A 13,457-nucleotide genomic window follows, 5' to 3' on the forward strand; every position below is an offset into this window, starting at 1 on the left:
GTATTAAAGCGAGGCCAAATTGGACCGACTTAACGAGGCTCAACCATTGAACCGACCGCATCTTCTTTGGTGGTGAAGCGATGAACCAGCTTTCCTCGATGTGACTCATCTCAATCCCGATGAGCCTGATGATCCACATATACTGTCTGTCACAGTTCTCGCCAAGATAAGACTGTTGCGATATGCCAAAGTCATCCGTAGTCAATAGATACAAACATGATCATGTAGCTCCGCTGTACTGCACAATCTAACTATCATCTGCGTGTTCGTGTCTGTGTCTGAGCTTCTCTCTCTCTCTGTTCTTCTTCCTTCTCTCTGCCTTTTCCTAGCCTCGTTCCCTGCAACAAAGACATCCCTGCCGGACCCCACATCGGCACAAACAGCTGCGTACCTGACTGACTGAGAAGTATCCTCGCTCAGCTGGCCGGAAAGAAGGGGGATCGTTCGAAACAGTTGGGGCTTCGAAGCTAGGCAAGGGTGGACGTAAATGGTGAAGCGATGACAAGTTTAGCTTGTATCGGTATAGGAATATGGGGATGTTTGGTGCATCGAGTGCGTCTTAGCGTTGTTAACCTTATCATCAGGTGCCGTGCAGCGTATTATTTGCAGGCCGTCGGTCATTTGACAGAGTTACAGCACGCACGCTACTCATTCTTCGAACCCAACGTAACCATCAACAGCAACTTCGAACCCTTCTCAACCTCGCCTTCCACGGTCGGAGTCATAGCAAAACACGATTCCCTCCGAATCCTCTCAGGCCCGTGTCCCTCGACGAAGGCAAATTCAAACTTGCTCATGATCGCCACAATCACGGCTTGCAGCTCCATCACTCTGGAATGGTCACATCAGCATAGGCCCAGTAAACTACAGATAGACAAGACATACGCAAATCTCCAACCTATACAAGACCGAGGTCCGCCAGAGAACGTGAACCTGACGAAGACTCTTCAGTACGATGAGAACGACACGACATAGCCTCCACTTACAACCCTGCATATACTCCCAGTGCAACCTTCTGCTTCGGAGACTCACGCAGCCAGCGATCCGGGTTAAATATGTGCGCATCTTCTCCAAACACCTCCTTGTTTCTGTAATACAGGAAATTAACCTGGGCCGGCTAGTAAAAGAGCAATCACCCACCGATTACAAGCAGCAACCGACGACATGATCTGCACGCCCTTGGGAATGGGCAACTCGTGAAGGACCTTCCCTGACGTTGTCGTGATCGGCGAGCTCAGCGGGAGAACATCATCCTGGCCGGCTACCCTGAAGATGTTGTACGCCACTGGATGGAAACGCAGCGTCTCCTACAATGATATGGATATTAGCACCTCGGTCGAAAGCTAAACAAATGTTTGGAACTACCTTCAGCACTGCCAACATATATGGCATAGCATCAAAATCCGTGAGACCGAACCTCGTCTCACCCCGCTCATGTAGCCGCGTTTCCGCCGAATGTATCTCAGCGCGCAGTTTATCCTATATCCCAGGATTCTTGCAAAGCTCCGTCAACATGAAAGCGATCGTGTTAGATGTCGTTTCATGGCCGGCAAGAATGATAACACTAGCGCAATGTCAACCCTCAACTAAACCAGCCAAAGTTCGTCGCGGTACTCACTTGACTTCAGCAAGGAGCTCGTCCAATTTCAGTTGAGCTTTCGGATCCGAAGATTTATGGGCTTTGACTACAACGCGCCAATCAGAGGCATCAAGATGTAACAAGAGCAAAACCTACTGAGTAAACTCATAAGATCCCGGCTCCCTCCTCCCGACAACGCATCCCTGCTCTTCTCAGCAATGAGCTGCTTCGAAAGCTCAGTTGAGAGTTCTTTCGTCTTGGCCGCATGCGCCATCCTTCCAGCAGGGAAATGCTTCAGAATGAACGAGACGACGGCAGATGGAAGGTGGTCCATGATCGTCATATACAGGACGCCGAAATTTGATGGGATACCAAATACATCAAAGCTGCAGCCTAGTGCGTCAGTATGCCTGACACAAGGATTGGACAGCGAAGAGACGTACAAGACGTTGCTGTATGCTTTCACTAACGGACTATTGGGTTCATCAAGAGCATTGAATTGGTAATCAAAAGCAGCTGCTCCGATAGGAGGTAAGAATTGAGCAAGCATACGACTGAATACACACCTTCCCCAATCGCGTCCAGCGTCGCACGGGACAGCCAGTTCGTAACCTCAATAACAGTTGACTGCCCATTATCATCCGTGATCAAGTCTATCCATTTTTGAACCATCTAAGTACCGATGTTCGGCAACATGAGTAATTGTTCCCGGAGATAAAAACACTGAGATTACCTTCTCCGCGCAAGAGGAAAAGATGGGTATATATGATTTGGCTTCCGGAAATCCAAAAGCTGGGTTCATGACCCTACGCTGCCGAACATGATCTTCGCCTACAAGGAAGGTCAGCTGGTCCTCGTATGCAACGCCATCATACGCACCATCAACATTACCCACTCCCCGTCCAAACATCAACCCAGATATCTGCCGGCGAGATTGAGGCTTAGGGAAGGCATAGCTCGCCGTATGGTATACATATTGTATGGCCTTGGGGTCAGAGATCAAAAGCCGATCCTCCTATGCATACAGATAATTCAGAAAAAAAGTCGATGCGCGCAGCTGAAACTTACCCCGAACGGAGCCCGTACTCTGACCACATCCCCGTACATTCTCTGCCATTTGAAGTCTACCTGAAGAAAGCATGAGATATCTGATACACGGCGATAAAGAACTGCCCAACCTCTCCGGCCTGCACTTGGAGGAGCTCGGTTATATTACCTAGTGAGCATCAAGATTAGTTCGAGCTCATACATGAAGGTCACCGACGATCGCACCATACAAAAAAGACTTCGACTCGGGACCAGGGATGTGCGAGATAGACACCCTTGTGGACCATTTATAGAGCAGGTATATCGCAATCAGGATGATGAGAAGAAGTGGAAGGACATCAATGATAAGCATGATGGCCCGTGGGGGATTCGACAAGCCGCCAAACCGATCCTGATTCACATTTTATAGAGGTCCGGTCTTCCGCTCCATCACGGAAAAGAAGCATGTTGATGTGTTATGACGCCTGGTGGATTATTCGAAATGACATGAGCATGTTTTGATGGAAGGGTCAGTAGTAATTTTTACCGGAAGATTCCATAATTTTGACGAGATTGGCAATGTCGGTGATTATGGATTTCGATATGTGCATTGGCAGAGGCTGAAGGTATCGGACATAGTTGTACGGAATCCTCATGTCCGCGGAATTAAGATTCGCTGACTGTTACAACGGCTCCAGCTCCTGCGAGAAAGCGGCAAGCTCTCGGTTACGCAGAAGCACAGAATGCTTCCCTGTTTGGAAGCTGACGGGCCGAAATCGCATATTGCGTTTGCACAATGAGTAAAGAGACATTTATGGATGAAGGTTGCAACTGGTCACTCGCTCTCGCCATCGTAGATCATAGAGAAACGTACTCCGAGCGTTAATGCAGCGTTATGTGGTGATCGTTTGAGATGTCTGATGATCACAGAATCAGAGAATATCGTGCAGACGACGCATTGAATAGATCGAATATAGCAGGCCAGCCATCATTGTGACGATTTGGTCGAAACAAAAGTCCCGTCGGATTTACAGACGTTGCGCAATCGATGAAGACTTTGTCGCGATGCATCGTGCTTGGGATATCTACAACGTAATGCATCAACATATATACCAGCCCCGAAACAAGGAGACTAGACACATGTGCACGACATCTATTCCTCCTTGTCCCTTATGGCTTTCCTGCTGGCTCGTCCAAACGCTGTTGTATCGTCTTGGCATAAAATCGAACCTAGCGGACGATGGTTGTACTATATGGCTGCTTTGAAAACGTCCCTCGAATCTTGAAGCTTGAAGCTTGACCGGTTCAGCATATAGTCGCCGAGATCATATAGCGACATGACGAGACACTCTTGTGAATATTCTCGGTGAGAAAAGGAGCGGATAGGTGATCGTCATGGCAACATCCATTGGAAGTCGATATCTTTCTGTTGAGACGGATGCCCGTTTAGCACCAACGGAAGAAGGGTCGATCATACCAAACGTACCAAACGTTGGTTCTTTGGGCCTAGGAAACATCCGCTGCATGTCCATCATGACCACTCTATGGTGTCAGATGTGAACGTTCGAACTGGGAAACAGGATATGACAAGCTCACCAATACAGGCTACGCGCGATAGTCACAGATGTGGATATATGCGCCTTCTAGATCATGAAACGAGTTGAGAAAATGGGCTGCGTGGTAGCTGGGAATCAAGATACAATTTGCAGGCCGCAGGGCATTTGAACGAGACAGGAAGGTAGGTATATGCAATGTTGGGTTTTTTCTGGCTCGATATCGCCAGCCGGTGCGAGAATATCTGTGTGTCATTCAGAACTTGTTTGCTTCTCAAGGAAGGCAGCATATGGATACGCACCACGAGTATATCGGCAATCCATTCTCGATACAAAAACTGCATGGGCAGGACGCCGCCTTACTACCGTTACTAAAATAGGCCAGCATGGTGTTTTCTGTCGGATTTCAACCTTTTCTTGCGACAACTGTATGCTGTATCGCACCAGCGAGACTGAAGTCAAAATCAGAATATCGCCCAAAAAAATCAGGACAAGTCACAACGCGCACCAGTGTCAACACATCATTTTCAGGTCTCCGGACAGGCAAAACTTCCTGGAATTTCTCGTCGCCGTTGGGCAAGCACCCGAGAGTAGACGTTGCCTGGCCCCTGGGTAGTCATGGATCATGGTGGTAAGAAGAGGAAGGTCTTGAATCGGGCATTCGGCGAATTGCTATTTTGGGACCTGTCACCGAACAGCGATGCGTGAATCGCGCTTTTTCGTCTTTTGATATTCTTCTGCATTGTTAAAACTAGCGCTGGTTCTCTCAAATATCGCGGTGGATAGGAAACTTAAGGGGCAGTGATACGATATGCGTAGTATATTCCGGTTTTCCTTACAAGATATTTTCTTTTTCTGGCCAGGATTCCTAGATTTTTCCAGTCGCGCAATATAAGGCCCGGTTATTAATCATTTTGCGACAACTGTAAGAGCATCATGAAACAAGCACGTCTGTTCAACTCTCACGCGTGTTCTGATCATCTTTCTCCCAGTAAAGATACCTAGTACAAATTCTTGCTTGGTGCGGGTGACTCCAAGTTGTCAGCTTCATCGACATCAACTGGCTGGAAAATTCGACCGACGCAGAAAGCCTTGCGGTCAACCTGTGAGGCTGACACTATCCATATCTCTAGTAGGCGATGCTGGATTTGTACGACACTGTACACTTCTGAATTGACATTTCACTCTACGATAGCCAACAGTCCTTAAATATTGAGATCCTTCCTCAGGAACTGGTGTGGCTTTCTGTAGACTAGAAGGTTTTGTATACTGGGTTCATGAGGAAGTTCCTATGTATATCCTGAGCGTTTGGCCGCGTCTTATATATGAAAATTCGATGACAATTGCTGTACTTTGTTAAATCTTATGCTTGGCCGTATCAGAGCTTCTCTTTCGACGCTCCCATTCCTTCTGCGCCACAATTCGAAGAGTGGATTTCACTATTTTCCCTGAAGGTGTGTGCTCTGTGACAACAGTTCTCCGATCAACACACGCGCTGCGATGCAAATGTAATCAAAAACTAACCAAACTCGCCATCCTGTACCATCACCATGACCGGAACAGCAAATTTGGGTAACCTGGAAATAAATAACACGTTATTGTCATCGAAGATGAACCATGAAAGTGAGCTTACAGTTTCTTTGCAATAGATAAAAGCTTCTCTTCCTTCACCTTCCCGCGCCACGACGGTTTGACTGTAACAACTGCGGCCACTAGTTCTCCAAGACGCTTATCGGGTACACCAACCGCGGCCGCTTCCAAGACGCCTGGTTCGGTGTGTAATGCGCTCTCGACCGAGACACAATCCTGCAGTATTGCATTGGCACGGTCGATGGGAATGAGAAAAAAAGCATGCTTACCGCATTTTCCCCACCGCGAATGATGATGTCCTTGATTCTCCCTTTGATAAACAAAAATCCCTCGGCATCTCGATATCCTAAATCGCCCGTCATGAACCAACCATCTTGTGTCAGTGCCTATATCCAGTTGTTTATACTGCAATCACCGCTAGAACGCAAAACTTCACCTTATCGGTGGCCTCTACCGAGATGGTCATTATCAGCCATGGAAGTGATACGCTGACACATACCTCGGTCGCCAAAATATCTCTTCATAACGCAGGGACCACGAATCCATACTTCTCCAATTTCTCCCGGTGCAGCCTCGACATCTTTCTTCATTATTATCAGATCCGTGACAGGAAGTGGTAATCCACTGGCCAAAATTATATCAACGCACGCCCGAAAGTGAAAGATACAAAAACGAGCCTGCTTTCTGGCCGAGCCAAATAGTCTTCCCCAGCTGCAAATGCATCAGCAATAAAGAATAGCAAACTTATACAGCACTCGCCAAGACCAATAGCTGTCGAATTAGTTTCAGTAAGTCCATAAGCATTTGACCTGTGATTGTATTAGAATGCCGTGCAACCAGAAGACTGAAAAACCCACATGACAGCAGATGGAAACCTTTCCTTCGACCTGATAACAAGAGATCCTGCTACAGGCGCCCCGCCTAAGGTGATAGTCTCCATGGGAAATCCGGCCAGATGATGTTCTAAATCGGTTATCATGAATGGGACACTGGAAGACGACAGTCAGAGAGAGATGACGGAAGACAGCATATCAATCAAACCCGCCGAGAGTCCTAACATTCTCTTCTCTACACAATCTAATGGCGCAGCATAAGTCAATCGAGGTGAAAACACAATGAACGCGTGGTTTACCTTGCTGCTGTAAAGACAAATGTTAAGTTTCGAACACGTAGGAATGAACGAAAAATGTGCCTTCTATTACGTCCCATTTTCTCATTAACACAAGTTTATAACCGTGCATTGTTGCGCTTAGCTGCGACGATGTTAGATATATGGTCCTCCAATAGAGACATTGCCTCACCGTTACAGTCGTACCCGTGACATGGAAGAGCGGGGTTGGTAGCAGAGCTCCTTTCTGAGGTCCCATAGTAAGTGGAGGCGGGAAGGACCCTCCTTGCCGAACAGTATTTCGACCGAAGATAAACGCGTTCTGATTGATATTCGTCAGTATAGGTAACCGATCTGGTAGAAAAGAAGACGGACAGTGAAAAGAACACTCAAGAAAGCTCTTTGGGAGCTTAGTACACCCTCTGCAAGGATAAAAATATGAGCACAGGCACTAGTGCAAAAGAAACAGCACTTTACTCGGAAGTCCAGTGGTCCCAGATGTGAAAATAAGAGTGGCATCGTCCTCCGGGCTTATCTGAGGATCGTCAAGGAGGACGGTTTCCGGGTTTGCCAACGAGCGAGAGAGGACGGTCCCGAAATTATCCATGCCAGTCCAGACGCCTTTGCCTTCGTGTTCCTCCATGACAATGCAACCTGAGGTGCCTGTGATTTCCTTCAGGTGATCGATGATAGGCTCGATGACGTTAGCTCGTTCAGGGTCAAGAAGCACGAGCTTGCATTTTGTCAGTGCGATGCAGTGTTGGAGGGGTTCAAGCGGAAGCCATCTATACCGAAGGCCTAGAATTAGACTTTATCAAGAGACAAAAAGAGAAGGCGCACGCGTTTACGAGGGCAGTGACGGCGCCCAATAGATCTATGTGGTAACAATGAAAGATAGAAGATATCGAAAGACAGAAAGCGTACGGCAGGCCCAGAATGCGACGTAATAAGCAGAGAAGTTTCTCGAGCAAATAACAACTCGGTCGCCTATAAGTACTGATGGTACGTTAAAATCCTTTTCCTATGCCAGTAAGACTCACCCTTTGCGACACCGTAAGCTTCCCTGAAGACTGCAGCACAACGCACGGACCTTTCGAACATCTCTCGGAATGTGTACCTCTGATTTTCGTATACGACAGACCTTGTCCGCGTGCTCTTTGGTCGCATGAAGCCACAATATTCTCACTGACGGCCACAGATTCTTGAATACACGCAGAAGACGATGTTCGACAACCTAGAAATGCTGCATTAGAGTACGGAAATAAATGATGAAAATTAGGTTCAGTTACGCGTGTTTCAACTTCAAGCAAGCTTCCTGGTGCAGTGAGAATTTTATCAGCTGTACATGGCATATGATGCATGATGAACGATTCAGACAGCAAGAAAACATCGATATGAAATACCTTCATCCAACGTATAGTGAGGTCCTGACATGGTGGAGAAGGCACGGAAGAGACGAGAGCACAGCTACCACGCTCCGGAGGGCCAAGTTTCCGGCGGAGGCTTTGAACGTGACAGCAATTGGAGCCTGTATGGGTAGTTTAAGGGGCCATCCAATCATATCTGAGAAGCAAACAGGCTCGAGATTCGTTCTCCTCTCGACATAATCATTATTATGCGCCAGGTAGCATACTAACCTTACGAGGACAGACTTTGGTCGGGAGACTGCACGGTCCCCTAGTAGATGAATGGAACGTGGCCGTAAGAGAACAGCCGGACGGAGAGAGGGACCACGCATTCTTCGTTCTATTATTACCCTCGGAGGACGGGTTTGCTGTCGCGCTGTGGTTGGCTGTCAGTGGACCATACATCACATAGATCATGGACCCAGGGTCTTACTATAGTGAGATCTATCCGCGTTAAGTGATCGCATTGCGAGATCGTGGATGGCACAGGCTTCCCATCTCTATTCGCGACTTCGCTCCAGAGGTCGTGTGGACGATGACTTGAACCTATATCTGATAGGTGAGCATCTGAAGATCTTGGCCCAAATATTAACTAATATACATACCTAGACTGACACTGACACTGTCCATATCTCTGGTAGATGATGCTACTTGCCGCCGGTTCCTCCGGATGATAGTATGTAATTTCTTTGTACAACACTGTACACTTCTGAATTGACGTTTCACTCTACGGTAGCCAACAGTCCTTGCAGATAGCAATCGTTCCTCACGAAATTGTGTGGCTTTCTGTAAACCACGAGGGTTTGTATGCCAGGTTCACGAGAAAGGCCCTATGAATATCCTGAGCGTTTGACTGCGCCTTATATTTGAAAATTCGATATCAATAACGGTACTTTGTTAGAGCTTGTGCTTGGCCGTATCAGAGTTTCTCGTCCGACGCTCCCATTCCTTCTGCGCCACAATTCGAAGAGTGGATTTCATTATTTTCCCTGAAGGCGTGTGCTCTGTGACAACAGTTCTCCAATCAACACGCGTCCCGCGATGGAAATATAAACAAAAACTCACCGAACTCGCCATCTTGTACCATCACCATGATGGGAACAGCAAATTTGGGTAACCTGGAAATAGATACCATGTTATTGCCATCTAAAGTGTATCATGAAAGTGAGCTTACAGTTTCCTCGCAATAGATAAAAGCTTCTCTTCCTTCACCTTCCCGCGCCACGACGGTTTGACTGTAACAACTGCGGCCACTAGTTCTCCAAGACGCTTATCGGGTACACCAACCGCGGCCGCTTCCAAGACGCCTGGTTCGGTGTGTAATGCGCTCTCGACCGAGACACAATCCTGCAGTATTGCATTGGCACGGTCGATGGGAATGAGAAAAAAGCATGCCTACCACATTTTCCCCACCGCGAATGATGATGTCCTTGATTCTCCCTTTAATAAACAAAAATCCCTCGGCATCTCGATATCCTAAATCGCCCGTCCTGAACCAGCCATCTTGTGTCAGTGCCTAGATACAATTGTTTATACTGCAATCACCGCTAGAACGCAAAACTTCACCTTATCGGTGGCCTCTACCGAGATGGTCATTATCAGCCATGGAAGTGATACACTGACACATACCTCGATCGCCAAAATATCTCTTCATAACGCAGGGACCACGAATCCATACCTCTCCAACTTCGCCCGGCGCAGCCTCGACATCTTTCTTCATTATTATGAAATCCGTGACAGGAGGTGGTAATCCACTGGACAAAATTTAAATTAGGTCAACATAACACCGGCGGTGACAGATGCAAAGACAAGCCTGCTTTCCGGCCGAGCCAAATAGTCGTCCCCGGCTGCAAATTCATTTAATGAGCAAAAAAGAATGGCATACTTACACAGCACTCACCAAGACCAATAGCTGTCGAATTAGTTTCAGTAAGTCCATAAGCATTTGACCTGCGAATGTATCAGGATGCCGTGCATCCAGAAGACTGAAAAACCCACATGATAGCAGATGGAAATCTTTCCTTCGACCTGATAGCGAGAGATCCTGCTACAGGCGCTCCGCCTAAGGTGATGCTCTCCATAGGAAATCCGGCCAGATGTTGTTCTAAATCGGTTATCATGAATGGGATACTAGAAGACGAACGATCAAAGAGAGACAACGGAAGACAACCAATCAATCAAACCCGCCAAAAGCCCTGACATTCTCTTCCCGACACAACCTAATATTGCGGCATAAGTGAAATGAGATGAAGACACAAAGAACGCGCGATCTACCTCGCCACTACAAAGACGAAGTCAGCTTTCGAGCGCGTAGGTGAGAATGAAGAACGCGCCTTCTGGTACATCCCATTTTCTCAACACCACGAGTTTATAACCGTGCATTGCCGCGTTTAGCTGCGACGATGTTAAATATATGGTCCTCCAATAGAGCACACGTCTTCACCGTTAAGGCAGTACCCGTGACATGGAAGAGCGGGGTTGATAGTAAAGCACCTTTCTGGGGTCCCATATCAGGGGGTGGCGGGAAGGGATCTCCTCGCTGAACAGCATTTCGACCGAAGATGAACGCGTTCTGATTGATATTTGTGAGTACAGGCAACCGACCCTGTAGAAAAGAAGACGGACAGTGAAAAGAACAGTCAAGAAAGCTCTTTGGGAGCTCAGTACGCCCTCTGCAAGGATAAATATTAGCAGAGACACTAGCACAGAAGAAGCAGCGCTTTACTCGGAAGTCCAGTGGTCCCAGATGTGAAAATAAGAGTGGCATCGTCCTCCGGGCTTATCTGAGGATCGTCAAGGAGGACGGTTTCCGGGTTTGCCAACGAGCGAGAGAGGACGGTCCCGAAATTATCCATGCCAGTCCAGACGCCTTTGCCTTCGTGTTCCTCCATGACGATGCAACCTGACGCACCTGTGATTTCCTTCAGGTGATCGATGATGGGCTCGATGACGTTAGCTCGTTCAGGGTCAAGAAGCACGAGCTTGCAGTTTGTCAGTGCGATGCAGTGTTTGAGAGGTTCAAGCGGAAGCCATCTATACCGAAGGCCTAGAATTAGACTTTATCAAGAGACAAAAAGAGAAGGCGCACGCGTTTACGAGGGCAGTGACGGCGCCCAATAGATCTGTGTGGTGACTAAGAAAGATAGGAAACATCGAATGACAGAAAGCGTACGGCAGGCCCAGAATGCGACATAATAAGCAGGGAAGTTTCTCGAGCAGATGACAACTCGGTCACCTATAAGTGGTGGTGGTAGGTAAAAAATTCTTTTGCTATGCTAGTAAGAATTACCCTTTGCGACACCGTAAACTTCCCTAAAGACCGCAGCACAACGCACCGTCATTTCGAACATCTCTCGGAATGTGTACCTCTGATTTTCGTACACGGCATAGATCTTGTCCGCGTGCTCTTTGGTCGCATGAAGCCACAATGCTCGCACGGACGGCCACAGGTTCTTGAATACGCGTAGAAGACGGTCTTCGACGACCTAATCACAAAATGCTGCATCAGAGCATGAAATTGATGGTAAAATTAGGCCCAGTTACGCGTGTCTCGACTTCAAGCAGGCTTCCTGGTGCTGCGAGAATTTTGTCAGCTGTGTATAGGATATGATGCATGATGAGTAATTCAAAGCAAGAAAAGTGCATCTCAAATACCTTCAGCCAACGTATAGCGAGGTTCTGACATGGTGGGGAAGAGACAAGGCCGCGGCTACCCCGCTCCGGCTTTGATCGTGAGAGCCGGTTATCGTATGTGCCGAAAAAAACATCAGACGATGTTCGAATCATATTGCTTATGGCAGATTCCAAGCAGGGTAGTGATAGAGTCGGCAGCTCGGATGTAAGGCTGTTGATGACATAGAGAAAGGATGATGAGGCACTTGAACGCGGCACTGAGTATAGAGTGTAGGCTATGGCAGTACCTGTCAGATATATGAATTCAGTTAGGTGAGAATCACTTTTGCATACTATGAACTCAGAAGTTGCATTTAGGAAGCAGAACCCAGGGACGCTAAAAGTTGTTGGCGGTACCGAGTGAAAGCTTCGCGCGAGGTTCGGCTATGCGTTTATCATAAGAATATAAACCAGGTGAGAAGTCAGCTTGGCAATTTCATGGAGGACGCAGACCTTGAGAAAGAAATGGTGGTTTGAGTTGAGAGCGGTGATGACTAAATCGGGAGTGGACCTGTCGCATGTCACAGCCACCTGGCGGCCCGTAGCGTGACCCCGTGCCGCCATTTTTCAACCGTTTTTGCTTCGAGTTGTATTCCTCCCATACGTTTCTTCCGTTCTTATTGTCCTTGTCCTGAGGGATTTCTCTTATGACACGATATTTCTTGCTTTAACGAGTCAACACAGTTTCTGCCACCTCCTCGGACCCTCGCGTCGGGTGAGTGTAATTGTTATTCCTCGGACGTACCCTTTGTAAGCGCCATCTTTGTAAGTCCCAACGCATATTTCCAGTGATCGAGTTTTGGGTTCTTTTCATCAGGCGCACAATTTCAATCTTGGCCTGAGCGGCGTGAGCCCGTGATTTGATTGCCCATTATGCTCTTGGCTGACTATAGTCACCGGAATGCCCTGCAGGAACCATAAAACCGAACTCCTCGTTCCGTACCCCATTGGGCAGGCAGCGCCCACCAAATATATCTCCTGTTTCTGTTGAATTCTCGACGTCGTGCTGCGACTGCATGTCAAAATGGTACTGATTCCGGTACTACAAGAATACCTTCAGTGCTGACTCTATCTGCTAGTGAGGCAGTTGTGCGGCTTCCGAAATCAAAACCAGACGCTGAACCCCTTTGGGGGGCGATTCGACCGAAACGTAAATTTTTTCCCGCAGACATGAACCTAGAGAAGAGGGATGAAGATATATATAACAATTATCAGGGCGAAATTTGGATATACCTGACCCTCATTCAGTTAACTGCCACGTGTATCTCGAAAATCAATCATAGAGGCCGTATCTCGAATCAAGATAGCGGCGATGATCGACCTTGGGAATGCCGTGAGTCATTTTGTGCCCCATTCCATTTCTGATTCTCACTAGTTCTCCCTTGATCATCCAGTCGTGGAATGGTCGTCTGTCAGCTTAACACACTGCCATTCCGACTTGTGCATCCAGGTTGAAACCAAGACACCCGACATTAATCAATCATTGCTCGACCACAAGCTTGTGGGTAAAAACTTGTTTTTTC

The 13,457-nt window shown here is 47.6% G+C and overlaps 3 protein-coding genes across 3 annotated transcripts; all 3 read right to left on the minus strand.

The window, feature by feature from the left end:
- Positions 1-644: 644 nt before the first annotated feature.
- EV420DRAFT_1622985 (cytochrome P450) lies at positions 645-2,978 on the minus strand (the record flags this gene model as incomplete). The annotated part of the gene is made up of 14 exons (XM_060475883.1): positions 645-831; positions 886-933; positions 987-1,088; positions 1,141-1,307; positions 1,366-1,479; positions 1,624-1,685; positions 1,736-1,965; positions 2,023-2,095; positions 2,146-2,251; positions 2,313-2,426; positions 2,475-2,594; positions 2,648-2,707; positions 2,758-2,795; positions 2,852-2,978. The coding sequence occupies 14 exons, from the start codon at positions 2,976-2,978 to the stop codon at positions 645-647; spliced, it is 1,548 nt and encodes a 515-aa protein (XP_060324170.1).
- Positions 2,979-5,514: 2,536 nt separating this feature from the next.
- Positions 5,515-7,957, minus strand: EV420DRAFT_1727700 (uncharacterized protein; the record flags this gene model as incomplete). Its single annotated transcript, XM_060479860.1, has 17 exons — positions 5,515-5,621; positions 5,683-5,735; positions 5,792-5,964; positions 6,018-6,134; positions 6,185-6,198; positions 6,248-6,328; positions 6,397-6,557; positions 6,606-6,737; positions 6,790-6,811; positions 6,881-6,887; positions 6,951-7,001; positions 7,050-7,178; positions 7,232-7,278; positions 7,334-7,641; positions 7,697-7,730; positions 7,781-7,843; positions 7,897-7,957. The coding sequence occupies 17 exons, from the start codon at positions 7,955-7,957 to the stop codon at positions 5,515-5,517; spliced, it is 1,560 nt and encodes a 519-aa protein (XP_060324171.1).
- Positions 7,958-9,025: 1,068 nt separating this feature from the next.
- On the minus strand, positions 9,026-12,103 carry EV420DRAFT_1083060 (uncharacterized protein). The gene is made up of 19 exons (XM_060465733.1): positions 11,917-12,103; positions 11,806-11,837; positions 11,552-11,747; positions 11,435-11,497; positions 11,351-11,384; positions 10,988-11,295; positions 10,888-10,934; positions 10,706-10,834; positions 10,592-10,656; positions 10,446-10,481; positions 10,261-10,392; positions 10,163-10,212; positions 10,076-10,109; positions 9,892-10,016; positions 9,829-9,842; positions 9,662-9,778; positions 9,437-9,609; positions 9,328-9,380; positions 9,026-9,266 (listed from the first exon to the last, which is right to left on the minus strand). Exons 1-19 carry the CDS (start codon positions 11,945-11,947, stop codon positions 9,160-9,162), a joined length of 1,746 nt encoding a protein of 581 aa, XP_060324172.1. The 5' UTR covers positions 11,948-12,103; the 3' UTR covers positions 9,026-9,159.
- Positions 12,104-13,457: the final 1,354 nt, after the last annotated feature.

Source organism: Desarmillaria tabescens, assembly GCF_030435595.1.
Source record: "Desarmillaria tabescens strain CCBAS 213 chromosome Unknown EV420scaffold_66, whole genome shotgun sequence".
NCBI classification, from domain to species: domain Eukaryota; kingdom Fungi; phylum Basidiomycota; class Agaricomycetes; order Agaricales; family Physalacriaceae; genus Desarmillaria; species Desarmillaria tabescens.

Bases quoted from the DNA above. Each gene is read 5' to 3' on its own strand.
- EV420DRAFT_1083060 (XM_060465733.1), bottom strand. From the start codon at position 11,947: ATGTCAGAACCTCGCTATACGTTGGCTGAAG. The intron at 10,213-10,260 runs GTGGGTTTTTCA...ATACATTCGCAG, and splicing joins AGATTTCCATCTGCTATCAT to GTCAAATGCTTATGGACTTA. The intron at 9,610-9,661 runs GTAGGCATGCTT...GCAATACTGCAG, and splicing joins TTCGCGGTGGGGAAAATGTG to GATTGTGTCTCGGTCGAGAG.